Consider the following 20,950-nt stretch of genomic DNA (forward strand, 5'->3'; position numbering starts at 1 on the left):
ATATTTCCCATTGTCAACACAGGAGCAAATTTTACATACCTCCCTCACCAACACTGAAACATTAGGCAGAGACATTTAGTGACTGAAAATTATCAGTCACAAGCCATAATCAAGACCATATAATACAAGACTACCAAATAGCAAGTGTCAATGCACGCGATTGTGAAAATTAGGGCTCTTCTTGATGGTAACTTGCAAGGACGCAATGCTGGTAAGCAAAGAAAAACAGACAGAAAGCACAATTGGACTTGCCACGCAGCAATGATTTGATGGAAGGATTAACAGTATCTGAACTGAAGTGTCTGCAGGAATAAAGACAGTGACATAACATGAAATTTGTATGTCAAGGTGTGCTGCTGATAGCATTTAAAGAGATACAGATTTTTGATAACCCAGGAATGGGAACTTCAGAAGGGACTTCATTTCAGAAAAACACATTTTTAAAGTATACCTAGTTTTGAATATTTTAATTAACAGGTACAAAAGATACTAAAGTAAATGTCATGTTACTACCATGTATGTACAAAGACAATGTATTATATTACGGATCCCAGTCATGGAGGCCCATATTTTTAAGTATGGATTCTCTAACTCCATTACAGCTACCTCTGAATGTAAAAAATCACTCAAATCTGAATAGGGGTTTGTATGACTGGACGCTACCCATTCAAGGCTGCTCACATACGCTCCTCACAACCAGCCATTACTCTGTTGTGTCAGTTTAAAGCCTGTTATAAATTTTCTTTTCCACTGGTTATCTCTAAAGCAGATAGCTTTTAAATCAAGCTGGCTTCACAGGAAAACACACAAAGAAGACATCAGCCATCAGGTGTTACATGTAATTTAGCATGAAGTTGGTCAAGCAGCAGTTAGCCTGTCATCACATGATGCACCCAGGACATCAAGTTGGATTACGAAACAAATTTGCAAAGAACAATAAACCTACCACCCTCCAGACTTAATCACATATCTGCAAGCATGTGATCTAGCTTAAAAACCTCAGGTCCATCTTTTCACAAACCTATTTAGTTTTAACTACTATGTTTGAATTTTGAACTGGTATCTCATATTGCGCTCTAAGAAAGTGAAGAAGGGAAGCTTCTTTCTATAGGTATGTTGGGAAAAAATTTACTCTTTGGTGAAATTATTACTGATTAAAAAACAATTTCATCCAATTACAGATGAATCATATCCATGAGGTTATTTTTATTCTCTCTTACAACACTCAACTTGATTTTTCCACTTTCCATACTTCTGATCTCTTAACAATAAAACAAGGTTTTGTAGATGTTTATTAAGAGGCAATTGTGCGATTTTTATATACAATATATGTATTTTTAGGAGAATTATATTTAAAGACTGATTCATCTAGAAATATTGGGAATCTGTTTCGTTCTCTACATGGACTAGCACTTAAGGGCTGACATTTGGAACACTACCAGTTATATTTTGAGTAATCTAGTTTTATACATAAGAACATATATTAATGCCAGAAGGGAAAAAAAATAGATACTAACTGAATGACTATACTAAAACCACAGCTAAGGACTTTTCCTGACATTTAAGCATCATTAGTACATTTCTGCAAAGTAAGGAAAATAGCAGCCTCCTTTCTGGCAAAATAGTGGCTTTTAATCTTACTTATTAAGAGTAATTTAATTACAAGTGTTTATTTAATTTTCTATCAAAAATTACTAAAGAGACCATTGGCACTACTTAATTAGGAACTACTTATACTTTCATTTGTGTTTCTCAATAAAAAATAAGAACCGAAAAGGAAGAGATATCTGAGTCGTTTAGAGTAGAGAACAAAAGAGAAATGATGGGGGAATAAAGCAATTAAAAACTGGGATAAGTATGGAAGTCTCAAATTTAGCACTAAAATATAGGGTTTCAAAGTCCTTAAGTTCTTTAAAATGTTGAAATATTCAAATTTATATGGCATACTAATCATAATTTTATTTATAATTATGAGGAGGTCATCTACTCTAAAAAAGGCATTATAAATTTCTGCTAATAGTAATTATCTTCATGGTCAGGTGACTAATTTGAACTCCACAACCCAAATCACTTTTAAAAAACTACTCATTATATGTCAATGAAAGACAAAGAAAAGAGATGCAAATGTACTGTCTCTTTATGATTAGAGGAGATTTTTTTTTTTTTTTTTTTTAAATAGGCCTTTAGAATACAGTTAACCACCAGGTAATTTGTAATCACTATTTTAAAACATAACATTACATTTCTCCCATTTTCTTTCTTCTCACTGTATTCCTACCAAATAGAAAAGAAAGATTCCGGTCTACTCCAACAGCAGCAGAAATGCCTTTTCATCCTTTGTCCATACATATCCACTGTTGACTTCATATAAATTAAAAAAATCTTTAAATTTTAAAAGATCTTTAATATTTCAAACAAGACTAGAATGAGCAAATACTCAAGTTCAAGGTTCAAAAGTATAAACAGTTGAAGTTGCAATGTCTTGCTTAAAGAAGAGATTTTTCACATTGGAAAAGCTGCTTACACTGAAGCCCAAGATTACAGCACTCCTTTTAGATACAAGATCATGATTCTCTGGCAATATCCAAACACTTAACATTTAAATCAGTAGGTAGCACTTTTGCTAAATTACAAAATAATGCATTCAGACAAGCAATACCTCTCCTCGCTGTTCTCCATATGATTAGGGAAAGCATCAAAACCAAGCAGCAACTTTATAGCATCAAGGTAGCCATTGTTACAGAGCCAGTGCAAAGCAGTTCTTCCCTGTGAACAATAAAACAGAACAAAAATAAATACTATCCCCAAACTCTATCATTCCCCAATAAAAATCATAAATTATACTGTAATTCAATGCTTTTCTGGACATGAAGGACAAACTAATTGTTTGAAATAAACTTCCTTATTAAAATAAAAGAATACAGCACTTAAAAATGAAGTAACTTTTTTTTTTTTTAAACAAGATTACACCACTAGTGCTTTTTAACCTAAAGCAGCTGAAAAACAGCATTAGGAGACTAGTTCTAGAGTTGCTTTCTTTGCAGCTATGCCACCCAGGTCTGAAGCAGCTCTCATCAACCTTTGTTGTTCAGACTGTTTTCTAGGCTGCTCCAAAACACTGTGACAAGACTGAAAGAAATACTACAGAATTCAAAATCAGATGAAGTTTGAGGAAAGCTTATCAGCCCAGGCAAACAAAGACAAGACTCCAGCTGTGCTTTCAAAATGAGCTTGATTTCAGAAGTCTAGTCTCTCTCACATGAAGCAGAGGTCCCACTCTCAAGCTGCGCTCTACACAGCCAGCTCGTATACGACTACTCTTCGGACTGGGATCACAGAACCACAATACAAATACCTCAAGCTCTGTCAATATCAACAAAACATAGATATTTCACTTCACTTCCAGGCCATGCCTCCTGTCTGTGTCTTGCTTTTCTGAACTCCAAATGTAGGAGATACCTAGAAGGCTGGGTACCACAGAAAAACATGAAGGCTTTCCGAGTTCAGTGCTAAGCAAGCCGCCCCCTGAATCCCAAGGGCCGAAGAGCATGCCGCAGTGTCTCTGTGTGAAGTAGGTGAAGTGGATGTGTTCAGCTGTACTCAAGCTGATGCCATACAGAGCTGGTAGCAGTTTGGAAAATCTCCCCAGCATGCTCTGTAGAACTCATAATACAAAAAACTTTTCCATTACCTGGAATTATGCCCTGCAATGAATAGCTACAGAAAAGTTTAAGAAATTGGGTGAAATTCTTTTGACTGATGAAGCTCTACCGACTTCTGAGAAATTTTGTCATATAACAAAGAAATCTGTTATATGTTGCACAATTATTCTGGCTGCTAATTTCACTTACTGCTTGAATAATGGCACAAAACCCCATATAAACTAATTGGTGTTCTTTTTTTTTTTTTCACCTGGAAGAGTGATACGTATGTGGATACTTATGTGGATAAGTAATTGAAGCAGTTCTTGTGCAATCTCACTTGCTCTATCTCTATGCTGAAGAAACACATTACAGACTATAAAATCACATTCCCATGTTGGCTGTTAATAAGGAATGATAGAAGTTAAGAAATCAGATGATTAATATGGCTCCTCATAAGATCCCATGTTGATAAGGAAAAGTCCAAAGTGATATGGAAAAATATGAATCTTCAATCATGCTGCATATTAAAATATTACTTTTCATTCAAAATTTTAGAAGCGAAGCCACAGGGAAAATTATGTCAGGATGCATCTCCTTTTGTGATAAACAGCGGCAAAGATGCTTGTGTGTCCCAGAAAAGAGAATGACCTTGAAGAAAAGGAAAATGTTTTGATTTATGGTTATTCTAAAGTTAATTAAATAGCCCAGTGAAGAACAACATACCTCTTTATCCTGAATATTTGGATCTGCATTGTTTTCCAGTAACACTACCATGCAGTTAATGTAACCTCCATAAGCAGCACACTGCAAAGGTGTTCTACCTGCATAATCTTGTACATTAGGGTTGATTTTATTTTCAATCAAGATTTGGCACACGTCAGCATTTCCTCCCAGGGCTGCCCAGTGAAGGGGCGAATGGCCATCTTGGTCAACCAAATCTACTCTTGCTCCTCCTGTAACAACAAATACATTTTTGAAACCAAAATTTTTTAACATAAAAATAAAATACTTTTGAATGCAAAGAAAAGAAAAGAATAAGATTATGTTCAACTAGAACTTATTTGGTAAACTGACAATTCAGAGAAATATTTCTGAAAGTAACTTCAACTTTGTTACTCAAATCCTAAAACCGAAATCAAAATTAATTGGGAATGAAATAGTTTCAGTGAGGGTCAGGCATCTAATTTTTTTACAAGCTTCTGAGTATCTTCTCAGATGCTTTAGAATCTCCAGATTTGTCAAATGCCCTTGAAAAACCTAGCCTTTATTTGTTTCAGGCCTATTAATTTTCAGTGGAACTTTTATTTCTTAACAACAAAATCACTTTTGAAAATTAGACTTCAGATGAAAACACTTTTTAAATCTCTAAAGCAGATAAGATAAAACATTCACAGCGTAAGAATGTCTTTTGAAAACAGCTTGATTTTTTTTTTAATTCGAGCATGCTAAGACTCTTTTATGCAGATAATTAATTTCAATATGTGTTCTTGTAAGATGTAAAAAGTCCGTACAAAAATGAAACTCCACAAATGTAAAACTTGAACCAACCAGCAACAATGTCTGTCTATATCATAAAATATTTAATTAAACATAACTCAGATTCTGATTACCAAGCTTCTTTGTTACATCTAAAAAAGCTAAATGGCATACAGGGTGGGAGGAAGAGCTTAAGAGGAGGTTAAAATATGCCCAGCAGATCTCAATGGGAAGCGTGCTTTTTAGTAAGAAAGGTTGGTTGACAGAAATTTGCAACCTGGATACTTCAACTATCCATAAATGGGATAATGTCTCAAGTAGGAGGGAGACTGCTTCCAGCTACTTGGAACGTTTCTGTGAAGCTAAAATGACAGAATTTTGCATCTAAGATACCACTGTTCTTTCATCATACTTCTTACACTTCAGCAGAGTTTGTACAATTATCTAAAACTGTGTACATTGTTAAATTTTATTTCTGTCTACAAATAAAATGTTTACTGCTTATAAAAACCAACCAGAGGAAAATATTAATGATTTAGGATTTTTTGTTATCTACCTTCATTAAAAAAAAAAAGATTCATTTAAATAGCCAAAAAGTCTTTAAATAAGCCTAAAAATGCTTTCTCACAAAAGAGAAGAAAGCTTAATTTGGTCTTATTTACTGGAGAAAAAAAAGAAAGAAAAATGACTTGCTGGGGGAAGAGGCGGTTTGAGAGACTAGAATGTACTTTAAAAGGCTTGAGCAGAAAAGAGCCGTGAAAAGAACTATCCCAATTTTGAAAGTTTTATATTTGACACTTCTAGCCATTTTGCATAACATTCTGATAATCTTTTACATTTACTAGTGCTGTTCCACAAAGGGTACTTAGAGACAAACCTGCTTTAGGGAAGCAATTTTCTACCCCACCTCTTGCTCAGCTATGCTGTTTATTTCCCAGTCCCGCAGAAAGAAGCGCCAGAACTCTGAACAGGTTTGTAAACTCATAACAGCTGACCTTTAATGAGCGTCTGTATCACTTCTTTGTGTCCCATCTCACAGGCTCGGAAAAGCGGGGTATGTTTCATGACATCCAAAGCATCTACCTGTGCATTGTGTTCCAGCAGCAATTTCACTGTGCTGACATGGCCAGAAAGGGCAGCAGCATGTAACGCTAAAAAAATAAAGTAGTAGGAAAAAGAAATCACAATATGATGACCTTTGGAGGTTCATAATTAGAACCGTCAAAATAAAAATTAATTTCAACCATTTTGTTGGAAAAGGTGCTGAAGAATCATAACAAGTGATCACTAACCACGTTTTCTTGCCATACGAGCAATAAGCAGAAAAATAGCTCTGAAACATGTTTCTAACTTGTAGAAATAGGAATTTTAACATTAACACCACCAAGATTGGCTTATATTGAGGATTTGTGGAAGGTTAGCAGCTTCTGATTAATAGAACATAACACGATCTACTACTGCCTCTGTTTTGTGGCATTTCTTACATCACCCCAGTGGAGATGAAACTGCCTATTGCCAGTGAAAGAAAGCTTTCATTATTTCTTTAACGTTTTCCTGAAAATACCTTTTTTATTTCTTTCAAATAAGCAAAGATGTCTCAACTAAAACAAACTCCAGATAACTACCTAGCTGTTCCCGCCCCTTTATTTTTTACAGAATTACTTGGAGAAGATTTTATACAAAATTATGTAGCAAGGCCATCACATCTCGCACAGTATCTGCAGCTCCCTGTTTTCTTCAGGAAAAAGAAAAAGATGATGGAAAGACCAGATACTGCATTTTGTCTCATCCCTACAATTTATGAAGTTCAGTTATATGAACACTATGCAAGTTGATTCTGCAGACTCCTACTCTTCCACAGTTTTCTTCGCCCTTTCATATTTGAATGTATGCAGTTTTCACTGAGTCCAAACCAACAAATAACACAGAGCTACGTTAGATACTTTAGACCTCAGAGGTAAAGACATGGTGTCCTATAACTGAAGTTGCTATCACCTAACACAGCATCCTGTGGGCACTCTCAGCTGGAGTTGAGGAAAATGTTGAAATGCCAGTCCAATCAGTTCACAGTTCTTTTTGAAGGAAAGGAGAACTACACACAGCAATGAAATTTCAAACCAATGGAAGACACATATACTGGTGATTTCACTTACAATTTGATTTCAAAATGCTTTGGATTATTTTCTATAGTCAGCAATCAAATCACATAATCTACATTCTCATACTGCCTTACATGTAGAATATTTCACAATGACAAAATCAAAATAATTTAGAATGAAAATACAAAACAGTGCAATTAATAAATGTGCATTTAGTAAAGTGAATTCATATTTCCCCATGGAATTTCACAAATATTCATCCTTGATGAGAATTCAGCCTGCTCAAGCAAGCAAAACGTGGGGCTGAAACAGTACCTACACGTCTCTACTTGTTTAATGTTAAAACAGGCAGGGTCAGGATCCAGAAGAGGCATGATACAGAAAGGCACACCACGAAGGCCAACATTAGAAGGAATTGCTTCTGGAACCATAGCCAACCTTGAACCATATCAAAACAGGCAGGCTTTTTTTATTTGCCTGCTACTGTTTACCACTGGTACCTGCTTCACACAGCTTATGAAGCAGTAACCCAGCATAACCTGTTACACAGGCACTACTAAAATGCACAGGTTGTTCGTACTGTTTGTGAATCAAATGCAGCCTTAAAACACACATCCTCAAAATTAGTGATAGTAACTGGAATTGTGATACAGGCAAATGAGACACTTCCTACAAGAACTGGGGTCACAGCCAGAGGCAGTATGAGAAGTGCTGCCTTAGTAATTGAAACCATGCCTTTAAGATGACACTGATGTTTAACTGTTGCAGCTAAAAAGCACAGGGGCACCCATGAAAAATATCTGTAAGCAGCAAGATCTGCAGTAGCTATGCGAGTGGGTGGCTATCAGTAGAAATTTGACAAGAATGAGATCCCTACCGCTTCGTACATTCGGATGGGCCTGGGTTTCATGGTCTGACCTCACAGTAAACTCGAGGTTCTGGTTTTTGTACTGCATTTCTTATGAAACCAAAGGCAGTAAACCACTCCATCAGATGACACATGGGGTGTGTATAACAATACAATAGAAAAAGAGCTGCTGTGTCAGCTTGGCCGGTTCTTCCCCCCTATCACTCATTCTGACGCAGGCATCTTGTTTCGCACTTTGTGCTCAATATTTTCTTGTAAGCCAAATTTTCTGTGATGGAGTCACGGTGACTGAAGAGATTCCTCAGCCAGCTGGTCACAATAGGCCCTTTGTTCAGCCGACAGACAGAGCCCTCTCCATTGTACGCGGTGACGGCAGAGCTATAAAGCTGCCCCTGTAATGCTCCTGCAGCGCTGATCTCGGAGAAGAGGGAAATTCCTTTCCCTTGGTGTCATTCTCCTACACAATACGGAGAGTCTCGATGTTCTAGCAAAGCTGAATGGAGAGCTTGCTCTTTTTAAGTAAATGCAAAAGGCTGCGTTAATGCAACATTATAACTAGGCTTAACTGAGTCGGCACACAAAAGTCATAAAAACACAACCTTGAACTCTCCTCAGCAACTGTATCCCAGGCACGGTGGCATGTATGCTATTTTCTATTAGTGCATAGATTCTGGTCAGAATACGACGCTACTTTTCCCTCACCAAGACTTGGGAACCATTAAGAACCGTCGGAAAAAACCCCAGGTCTGAAATCGGAGAGTGATTTACTGGTGGGCTTCCTTTTAAGTTTACAGCTCACTATAATAAAAAGCCCATGCTACTGCACATGCTTGCACAATAGTAAAGTTCAGATTGCTCGACAGCAAGCAACGAACGGCATAGTTCCCCACTTTAAGACTATTAGTGTGTTCTACACAATGGCAGTTTCAAGTAAATGGAAAATCCATTCATTTCCTTGCATTAAAAGCCCTACAATAAAATCAAGATTAAAAGGTGATTACACATCACTGCTACGAAAGGTTTAAGACTGAAAGATAATAAACCCAACCACCTGAATTATTCAAGCATGAAATCCACACCTGAGTAATTTCAGAAACACAGTATGCGATTACTGTCTGCAAAGAAGAAAACCCTTTGTAAGGAGGTTTGCACAGCAACTACAACATTACTGCACCTTAAGGTCTGAAACAAATACTGTGAGGTATTTAAAAGGGAACTGTCAGGAAGGAGCAAATATAGGTGAGTGATACAAGATGAAACAAGACTAAAACTGTAGAATATGTAGTTTATAAAGTCATCAAATTTGAAGACTGAGATTTTATTTGTTGCAATATTTCTTAAAGTAAAAAATTAAAAACTATCATAACTTGGAAATACTGATTTTTTTGTGTGTTAATTTATAAGGAAAGCAAGAATTTAGATATTTAAATAGAACTTTATGTTAACTGTATTTGGTTTTTTGTGTAAAGACCCACCATACCACCAATTTCAAATTTTTTTGTACAAAAGTAATATTCATACATGCTATCTTTCAAATCCTGAACCACGCAACCCTGACATTGCATTTATTTACCATTTGTATGTTATTCGAAGTGTGATCTCAAAAGAGGAAAACTGTTAAACTAGTATCTTTGTTTCTTGGTTGGGATAGACCTACACTGCAAGTTCCCTAAATCTAACCATGCAGCTTAGGCTAGTTTGTGTGCGTGCGGCCAAAAGATAATGCTTGAGCATACTTTAAAACAAATATATTAAAATTTATATAAACAAACATTTAACAAATACAATTCTTGTACATATACAAACAAATACATTCTTGTTTGTTTAAAATAACATAGTTTTCAGGAGAAATGCCCTCTACTGTATTATTCATGGGTGTGTGCTCTGACTATCAGCTTGGCTATCATTTTACTACTTATTATACATAGGTATACATTTTTGCACTTAACGTCTAAACTTGTGACCTGGCTGTGACTGGCACAGGGTAGTTCACAGCCTCCTCCCACACAGCTTACCCCTGCAGTCCCCTGCTACCAAACCCCTCCAGTTTATGCCCAATATATCCACATTCTCCTCTTTTTTTATTCAGATGTCATCAGCACACTATGCAGCTCCACTACTTTTACCTGTATTTCCAACACTATTGAATACATATACACTTCAACACCTGCCTCTGTCAGAACTGTTATTCTATTTTTGTTGAAAATACTACATAGGTACAATACTTCTACCACAAATTATTTTAATTTGTCATTAAAGGAGATGAATTCATAGTTGCTATAGGAAATTTTGAATTTCAGGACTTGCGTGCTTGAATTCTGAAACACCGTATTGCATACCTAGCTTGCTTCAGGCAGATAATAGGATGATAAACTTGGGGGACATCAAGTTTAACCTCTTGTTTAGACAACAGAAGTGTAATAGCTCTAATCTTTATTACACTATCTTTACAAATAACTATGGTACTTATGATTTTCATGATGATAATTTGGCCACTTCACTGGTTAGTTTGCTCTATATTGTTCCAAAGTATTTATTTACTGACAATTTTTTTTAACAGGCATTTTCAGGGAGGGCTTTTTATGCAATTATATTTCATTTTATTCTTCAAAATACAGAACAGCTCTTCCTTTCCCAGGATTACAGATCTAACCAAATAGCAGCATAGCACTACATTGCTGCTTCTTGCTATGTTTCAAATGAACTGGTCCAATCTGCGCAGAAAAGATTTGTTTCTCTCCCACAATAAGGCAAAGAAGTGACTCACACACATAATTAAACTAATGCAGAAATACTTTCAGGATTAAGGTATGCATCCAGGAAAAGACTAATATAGCTTCTAACAATCTTTTTTATTTGGTGGAAATCACAGTAACTGGCAACATCCAGTGGCTCTTTACTGTAAAGCATCTTACCTGTGCCAGCGTATTTGTCTGTCATATTGATATCGATATCCAATTTTAAAGTCAGCATAGTCCTAATGACATCATCACTGCCTTTGCCAGCTGCCCACATGAAGGATGTTCTTCCCTCAAGATCTGAGTCATCTTTTACGGAAGGATGTTTCAAAAATACTTCAACTGTTTCCTGAAAAGACATATTATTGAAATTAACATTAAAAGGAATCTGTAACAACAAAAAACTATTGTGTCTCATTTAGCTGTTTATGAAGCAAATCGAAGCTTCATTTTTCTTTTTTATGTTTATATAGAGTAATAGCTCAATAGGAGCACTGTACTTTCTGCTATACCCTTTTCCTCGTCAATGTTCATAGTACATCCTTAACTATGAGTTTAACACTGTCATTTATTTCATACTTCTTTCTTTTTAGTGTCAAACATCATGTGTTTGTCATAAGGAAGTAAAAGGCACTGCAGTCACTGTGAAGAAAGCAATGGGAAAAATATTATCAGCTTATCAAAACTTTACTGTAATACTATGATGCTAAAAATAATGTTCCTTCAAAATATTCTGACATATTTTTTTTACTCCAATTCTAAATATGACTGCACATGCAAATATTTTAGTTTGCCAAACTCTAATAATTTGACTATTCAAAAAAACCCCCCAAAAACCAACCCAGGACTTTTGGGGCAACATAGACATATTTCCTAATATTTAATAATATCAACAGGTTACTAATTATTGAACTATAATAAATCAAAAAAGATTAAGGAAATCTTTATACCTGAGTCCAGGCTTCCCGCTGTAACTCTTACACTAAAATCTCTATTTAAATCAAAGCAAAAAGAATTATTTCTTCAAATGCTGTGTTTGTGTTAAGCTCTCAGCAAACCAGTCCACTTGTTTAACCTGCTACTAAATTCTTAATAAGCCACACATGAAAGGAAGGGAGAGGAAATCACGACTGCTAGAAAAAGAATTAGGGGAAGAATTTCCTTTTTCTATCTAATGCCTTACAAAGGCTGTGTATTTAACAGCTGGTAAGATCTCTTAAAAGCCACTGATAGGCTAGCCAATAAAAACTGAAAAAAGTGGGTTTCATTATTTTCTTTTATTTTTGTATTTGTATTAACACTATTTTATCTTTTCCTCCATGTGACCCCAAAATAGCTCTATCGCTGCTCTGGGTAGGATGAGAATTCCTTGGCTATAAGGAATCAAATGCTTATAATCACAAAGGTGTTTAAATGCCTATGTCCTATTGACTAGTTTGGATTTTTTTTAACTACTACTTATTATGTCATCCTCTAAAGAAATAGGAAATTTCTCGTTTGTCTTATATTAATGTGATCTAAGGTCCTAACTGCTTTGTGAATTTGGGTCCATATCTGAACTATCAGTTTATTGTAAAGGTCCAACCAGAAATAATGAGGAACGGAAGCAGTAAGCCTTCCACACAAACCAGCAAGTGTTTATAGCTTTGTGTACTCACACTGACCACCACTACACCTCAGACACAAACAGCTACTCATTAGGCCAGCAACTCGGCACCCTACCAGTACCCTGCACTGCTTGAAATCCTGCAAAGTGAAAAGCAGTATGAAGGCTGGACCTTTGCAATACTAAGGCACGCATCCTACAAGCATAAATAAGCAATTTTATTTTTCCATTAAGTTTTAGGAAAGCAATGTTTCTTTCAACCACTCCTTTTTTTAGTTTTTAATGGGAAAAAGTGGAAGAAAATCCTATAGTGCTATAAGAGTTGTTTTCCAAAATGAAGTTATCACAACTTGAAAACAAAATGAAATTAAATTAGAACAGGATGGTTAAGAAATTGGAAAACAGAAGTATCAATCAGTTTAATTCTACATGTATTTTGTCATGAAAAATCACATGTATTTTATCTCTATTAAAAAAGTGGAGAAAACAAAATAAAAAACAACAAAGCTGAAAAACAACAGTAGAGAAGTAAACCTCGATAATTTCATTCTGTGCCACCAAGAAACTCTGAAAAATACTAAATATTATTTTTGAATATTCAAAAATAAGACAAGGCTATTCACATTTCATTTACTAGATCAATCTATACAAATATGTGAAAGGGAAGTACGTCGTCTTGGACATCTCTGGAAAAATTCAGAAAAAAAGAATATATATATTAGTCCTGCATTCTGCATACTAAAATCAATACTAATAGAGCATCTTTCTTCACACATGAAGTTCAAAAATTTAAAAAGGATGTTTATTTGGACCTTCTGCAGGATACATAAGCCATCTAAATTTCAAGCAACCTATTTGGGTAGTTATATTAGGTAACTTCTGTTCTTCTAGAACTTTTCCTTCTATAATAAGTGGGGATAAGTTAGTCTTAGAGAACAAATTCTTCATTGAAGAGACAGCTAAGTCCCTTCAGTCATTAAAACCCAAAAATGTTATATTAGAGTAAGTAGCCTGCAGAAAAACAGAGCAAAGAACAAGGTATCGAGTTAAGTAAAACTGAAAGCAACTCAAATATTTATAATAAATACAAAAGAACAAACTTTCTTCTTCTTCTTAGGGACCAAGAAACATCGCATTTTAACTGAGAAACATACCATGCCTATCCAAACTTGGGCAGACTGTACAGAACAACAACGCAGCTCTCAAGCCATAAATGTATAGATGCTAGTGCCAAAACAAACACGGATGTGTCTCCACTCAGTTGTTTGACTATGTATATGGAATGCAGTGGTGGGAATTACTCAAGGATTTGTGTTTAATTGAGAAAAAAAGCAAATAGTGGTGCTCAGAAACAACCAGAGTGGTAAAAAAAGAGAGAAGCTCCAGACATAATTTAGGCATGCATAAACAGGAGCTCTTGGATACATCACCAGCTAAAAGAGGCTTGCAGATCTGAATGAGAGTCTCCTGTTTGATTCTTCATGTAAGATGGGAAACAGTACATTCATTGTAAGTACACAAGATTACAAAAGAATGTCTGATTCCATCACCTACTCTATTTCCCCATAAAAACCTAAATGGTATCATAGTTTGGCTGGCTGGTGGGATCAAAAGGCAGCAATATAATGAAGATATTTCATACAACTGAATCAAGCCCAGAGAAAGAAAGCCAGCATGAAAAATCATTTTTTAGGAATGTATCAATATAGAAAAAAAAAAAAAAAGATAAAAGCATGTGGACATAATCACCAGATTGTAAATAAAAACATTCTATCTTTCCCACGGGTCTGACTCAAACTAGAAAGAAAGGCTTTTACAACATAAATATTTAGGCATGTGAGTCAAACCCAAATTGTACATACCACTTAATGAACAATAATCAGCATCAATAAACAATTCTCTAAAAAGGTGTAAATTATACACAGAGATATGCTCCAATGAAAGTCTGAATTTAAAAAATAACAGTATGGTCTTACTAAGACCACATCCAAAAAACCCCACCAAAACCCCAAAACTCACTTTCACAAGGAAACAGAAGGTGACAGCTGTGGTATTAATACACATTGGTCAGTTCCCTCTTTCAATAGTATTTCTGGATTTGTTAACTTAAATGGTTCTCAAGGGCATTAAAATTTTACTTGTTTTATGAAAATAAACATGTAGATAGGCAAAAAATACCAAAATTAGTATCCCTGTTAAGAAAATGCTGCAATATGCTCTACATAACTACATTAATTAGGCGCTAAATAACCCTTCTTGTAAAGGGATGTTATGAATAATATAACTGAAGAAAACTTAGATGGGAGCTCTCAGCTTACTATGCATGGCATAATTCAACTATGAACAGACAGAGCAGCATGAAAAAAGCCTTCCTAAGTTCCAGTGCTTGAGAACTACTTCTGTAATAACATCTATGACCAGCAATCATTAAACTGCTGAGTTTTATTCTTAGCTCTACCGTATCGGATCTCACTCTGGAAAAAAATTACCTATTCCACCAAAATATAAGAATTAGGCTGTCTGAGAAACCAGTTTTCTTTGTTGACTGAAGTTAAAAAATATTTTTAAAATATTAAAAACTTTAAGAAACTTTTTAAAATATAGTGTTCATGAGGAATTGTGACAAAAGGTACTCGCTCTTTAGCCATGCTTTATGAGACAACAGCTCATTCATAATAGCAAATATTCATAAGTTAATCACTTTCTTGAAGGCAAAGACTGGTTTGACTGGTACTGAAGCAGCTGTGCAAATACTCATACAGGTGATCTTACTCTAGGTACCTTATAACTGTTTAGATTTTGCTACAATGAGCCTTAAAAAGTAAAAGCACTGTAAAATAGTAGGTGCCTTTCTGCTTTCTATTGAAGTACCTCAATGACTATTGTGTTTTCTGATGCAAACGTATAGATCAAAGGGCCTTTTTTGTACAGCAATTTAGTTTTTCAAAATCTATTTTTAATCATTTGAAATTAACCACATTTATATCACATAACATAGGAAAACTCTCAATTAAGCTTGTGCAGACAACACTGTTTATATGATTTTAAAAACAACTCAAACACTTTGTTACACTATAAATATTTCAGCAAAATACATTTACTTCACATGTAGGGTACGTGCTACTTACAGCAAAGTTGCTCTGCGCTGCATAATGTAGGGGTGTTGCACCTTGACTATCAGATGGGATAGTTCCAAACTTATTTCTTTCTAATAAGAGATGGACAATCTGTGCATGACCTGAGAAAAATAATATAATAAAACCAGATATGCATTGAATCCTGAAGTTAAACACTTCCCTATTAAAAAAACCAAACCAAACCAAAAAAAAACCCAAACAGAAGAAAATGAACGGACTTCAATAAGTAATAGTATGTTTGTGTTGTATCCGTTATAGTCTAAACATAGGAGAGAAACACAAGACTTGATATTTGAACTATTAAGCCTGGCAGGCACTTTCTTCCCAATAGTGTTCCAGTTCCACGCTCTGTATCCTCATTTTTGAGAGGCATCTGTAAATCAGAATGACCTATGAATAGGGACATGTAGAAAGATTTTCTATTTCTTTTAGAAGAAATCACTAGAGCATTTCCCTAAACAAAGAAACCAGCAGTAGCTGGTCAGACAACTGCACTATTAACATTGCAATGAATGAGTTGAATATTTCCAGAAAAAGCTTCTGATCATCCAGCTGAGATGCTGCATTTAAGTAAGAGGTCAGTCAGAACCAGTAAAGTGAGCAGAGACTGATGATGATGAGCATTTGTCCACCTACATTAAAAGGTAGGCTAAACCAACATTGACAATTTCATCCTACATCACATTGTTTTACAGAAATTAAGTGTTAATTCTTTACTTAGGTTTTATTCAATCAAAATTTCAGCTGAAGATGTACAGCAGAATCTGGAGGCTAGTCTACTACCAGCTGCCATATCTGCAATAAACAACAAACTAACACACACAACTCCTTCCATCAAAACAGATTAGAAAGTTTTTAGATTAAAATCACATTTTTGGGGGGATGGTAAACTTCATATCCACTTCTCAGACAGGAAAACAAAGACACAATATAGTATATTGCCACTAAAGTCAACTGATCCTTTCATATGCTTTCTTTTGTAGGCATATGCGGCTCACAGAATATCTTGATGATTTGGTATTTTAAGAGATGCTATAAGGCATAAATCACATAAAAATACTCTGATTTTACAGGAGAAATGTCCCAGTATCTTGCATGTGAAGAAAACAATCAATTTTGCAGCTTGTTACTTTTGCACAGTTGACTTGAATTACTTCGGGATAAATGAAAAAAAGTAGGTAAACCTTTCTAATAGCAGTAGGTTTTTTTTAATGAAAACACCGACAATTACAGAATGAAGCTGTGTAACAGTTGTGGTCTGTAGCTTTTAAAAACCTACGAGATGGAGGACTAGGCAAGCCTTCTTTTGTGGAATGGCAATTTCAGACTTTATATGTATAGAAATATCACAAAAGAGAGAAAATGGTCAACTTGGGTCAAAAAGGATGAACAGCTACATGGGGATTATTTTTTTTCTAGAGGCTTTAGGGTGTACAGGAAGGCTCCTCTTTCCTTTCAGCCATTAAGACAAGCCTGGACCCAGAACAAATCACAACATTCTGTCCCTCCCTACCAGAAGAACACTAAAAAGAAGAGATACAAAGCTGCTGTGCTCTTCCCATCTCAAGACTACAAGAAGTGAACTGAGGTGCACTGGAAGAAGTTGGTTCTGAGTGCAATCCTAGCAGGAAAAACATAGGAGTACTGAGCCTGGAGAAAAAGTTGCCTGAACTTTCGGGGGACACAACTAGAAAAAGGGAAACTGAACTCTCTAATCAGGACAGGAGGTCTACCTAAATTATCTATGAGAAGAAAGGCTTGAGGGAGTTGAAAAAAAAAAATTTGTATTGGGTGCAACAGTAAATAAATTGGTGCAAAGATGGATCTTGCTTGGACATTAATGTAAACAATAAAACTCAATTCTTGAGGTCAAGAACTGTCATTTCTGTAGTACTTTTATTTAGAAGAGATGTAACTTGGCAGAGACTTTATCTACACAAAAGAAAAGGTAACAGGAGCAACAAGGCCCTAAGATAGAGTCACACGCAACCTATCACCTTTAACAGAGTATTTGTGGCTGTATCCATGCACTACCTAAAACTTCCTACTGTTAGCTCATTTAGTAACATTTTAGACTCTTTGAGATCTATATACAGCATCCAGTAACTAACTTAAAAACAGAACCCTAAAAATTAAACATGATTTACCAATCAGAAGTTCCCCATGGGCATATGCCACCTAGAGACCTCATCAAGTTCACAAAGGACTCTGGAGGTCTTGGCACATCTTCCCCCTTTATTCCACATTGATTAGACAATCCATTTTTCCAACAGACAAAACTTCTCTCTCAAATGTAATCAATTCCAAAACACGATAAATTTAGCTTCTTGGACAGAACCAAGTGATAATGACTATTTCTTTGTGAGACCGATCCTATGACACTTAAAGTGTTTCACAATTTCTCTGTAAAAATTCAATATCCCTACTTGAACGCAAATGCAAATCTGAGAACACTTTTTTTTTTTTTTCTTAAATAAACGTAATCAAACTACATGTATATTGTCACTGGAGGTGCAGTAAATCGCTCCAGTGAGCAATCTGATTCTTTTATTGGCATTCTTTGTCTGCAGCGTCCCAAAGGGTCATAGGGATGAAGCCTGTTAAAAGGGGAGAGAGAGCGTTTGAAGATTCTTTCCTTTTATCTGGCACATGGTGTTCATTTTTCCCTCTTGCACACTGGAGAATTGAAAATCGGAGGTCAATTTTCTAAATCATATTACTTTTGTGCCTGTCATTTTATGAGTTGTGTTTCCCTCTATTTAGACTATTTATATTTAATCAGGTTTTTACCTTTTTTTGCAAAGATCCAGTTTTGTAACCTGTAAAACCAAACTGTGCAGAATTCACATATGCAAGGTTACAATTTACAGGGCATCTGAGTCTCAGGGTAGTAATCTGAACAGGAAAAAACTTTATCTGAATAAAACTTCTTGTCAGATCTGATTAGACTATCATAATGTGTCTGATGAAGAGCTTGTACTAGGAGTAGGAGAAGTGTCAGCTCTACCATTTTCTTGTTGTTCACATGTGCTGGTATTATCAGATTACCTGCAGTTTCTTTGCAGGAATCTTTTTAAGTCACTTGTCTATTTTGTGAGAAGTAGTTTAGTAAAAACTAGATAATATAATCCATAAATCCACTTAACTGGGAACAAGTAAACTGCAATACATCACAATAATCTGGAAGTGAACAAATGAGTGATGATGCCACTGTCAACCCCTCTGCGTTGTGGAGCACTCACTTCCCTCAGGCACCCTGCAAACCCTATGTGACCGTCTTGCATATGGACCAAGTGAGGGTGCTAGCATTATTCCATATACTAAATATTAGTGAAGTTTTCTTATTTTTTCAGGTAAAAAAATAAACAGAAGTTCTGATATTTTCTTCATGCACCCCAATGGATTTTCTTGCATACACACTGGGGTGTGCACACCACACTTTGGACTCCACTGCTCTAGAGTACCAGGGGATTTTTTACCCTACGAACAAAGCTACATATGCAAGAACATCTCAGTATGGCCTAACTGTTCTCAAATCATAAGCATATATAGCCTGCTGAAGTAATGCATTTTACAATGCTTTGGAGAATCTGAAGCTAAAAAAACCAGTCTACACACAACTTCTAATTCTGGTCTAGCACAAACTATTATTGTGCTAAGAGATTAGTTAGCATAATGCCAGGCTGGAATTAAATAAAAAACAGAGACAAAGATCAAACACGACAGTCAATTAATTATTAAATGACTTCAGCATTGTCCAGTTTACCAAGTAAGGCTGCCCAGTGAAGGGGAGTTCGAAACAAGTTGTCATAAGATGTCACATTGCAGCCTTCATAGGAGGTCAGGACATCAACAACTGCTACATTCCCATCAGCAACAGCAAAATGAAGGGGAGTTCGTCCTTCATAGTCTTGCCAGTTAAGCAGAGATTCTGTAGGTGCAGCTTCCTTTAAAAAAAAAAAAAAATTAAAAAAAAAATTTAAGTTGAAGAGAAAATCTATATACTCTTTACAGATACTATTTTTTTTTTCCTGAGTCTTATAAAAAGGAGATAAACTGTCCTTGTTCAATAGAATATAGCTCTACAACCAAATACTTTTGTTACAGTATAGGCTATTTTTGAGTATTTCTTATGGAACTTTTTATTATACTTACTTAATTATTGTACAAGACCTGATTTTTGGTACATACCCTGTATTTTTACCACTCTGTTGTGCAAGTGGCTCCTTACAGATCTTTAAAAGACTAACTCAGGCTCTTGTGAAAGTAACTAGACCTTCTTACTTGATTTTCTAAGTTGAATACAACATAGATATCTTCATATTTTTCTCCTAGGACATTCCCCTTTTTGCACAAGTTAATCTTATGGCTTTCATTATAATACTTTTCTAGCATTTTAAAACCACATGACTACCAGAATATTTCTAAAGGAGATGTCAGGGTCTCTAGCTGAGAGGATAGAAGTAAGTTAGAGAGTATTTCTAATGAATGCATCTACTTGTAATGGACTTAATTTTGAATTAAAAAAAAACCCCAAATCTTTTAAAGTATTGTGATCAGTCATTTGATCATATTAACATAGGCATTAATAGATATAACTTGACTTTTCATGACATTTTCTTAAGAAAAAAGCTAAAGTACTTTCACATAAGGCCCCCAGCTATATAGTTTCATTTTATGATAATTTCCTCTCTCATCAACTTTTTTCTAGACAGGTTTCCCTTCATGATTTTCTTTCTCAGGCAAAAGAACAGAACAGATAAAAATGAACATCATCTTAGCGTTGCAGAGATCTCCAAATGGCAAATATCATAAAGGCCCATGAAATACAGACTTTAAACTTCACTTTCCTGAAAAAAAGAGTATCTAAAGAAAATAGTAAACAATAAAACAATAGAAACTCAGGATGCAGGACACCAAACATCTAGAGCAGAAGCAGAATGTCAAAACAAGAGCTTAAATAAACTATAGGGAGTAAGTCTGCTGTTATACCTCCAACAATTCAGAACAGTTCACTGAAGTCATGGGAACCCTGTGCAAAAGAAAAAAAGGAATGTAGTCCTGAGATTTCTAACTTCCAACACTAGAATGGATTTTAACCCACAATAACTGAGAAAAACAATCCTCCTGAAAATATAGAGCCAAACTGTATCTTACAATATACTTATGAAAGAGGAGGGAGAGATTGTGATCAGCGCAGCTTGTTAACAGTTAAAGCAAATTCTTGACCCCTTTCTCCCCAAACTAATTGAAATTTTTTCTGTTGTCTTCACTGGTACACAAATAGGCCATAAAATCACTTGTATTTGCATTATTTGAAATGCAGTAACTATTACATAGATATCTAACATTGAGAATGATAAATCAAGAAGCAGAAAGTCA

General features: G+C 35.4%; 1 protein-coding gene across 6 annotated transcripts in view; it reads right to left on the reverse strand.

Moving 5' to 3' along the window:
- The window catches only part of INVS (inversin), a 97,944-nt gene that overhangs the window by 25,473 nt on the left and 51,521 nt on the right, over nucleotides 1-20,950 (reverse strand). For all 6 annotated transcript variants that reach the window (XM_052788568.1, XM_052788569.1, XM_052788567.1 and 3 more), the window contains 6 exons: nucleotides 19,335-19,515; nucleotides 15,560-15,669; nucleotides 11,003-11,174; nucleotides 6,116-6,271; nucleotides 4,368-4,597; nucleotides 2,660-2,766 (listed from right to left, as the gene is read on the reverse strand). In XM_052788568.1, the coding sequence (XP_052644528.1) occupies nucleotides 2,660-2,766; nucleotides 4,368-4,597; nucleotides 6,116-6,271; nucleotides 11,003-11,174; nucleotides 15,560-15,669; nucleotides 19,335-19,515 (956 nt within the window). The remainder of the gene's footprint in view (nucleotides 1-2,659; nucleotides 2,767-4,367; nucleotides 4,598-6,115; nucleotides 6,272-11,002; nucleotides 11,175-15,559; nucleotides 15,670-19,334; nucleotides 19,516-20,950) is intronic.

This window comes from Harpia harpyja, chromosome 5 (genome assembly GCF_026419915.1).
Source record: "Harpia harpyja isolate bHarHar1 chromosome 5, bHarHar1 primary haplotype, whole genome shotgun sequence".
NCBI lineage: Eukaryota > Metazoa > Chordata > Aves > Accipitriformes > Accipitridae > Harpia > Harpia harpyja.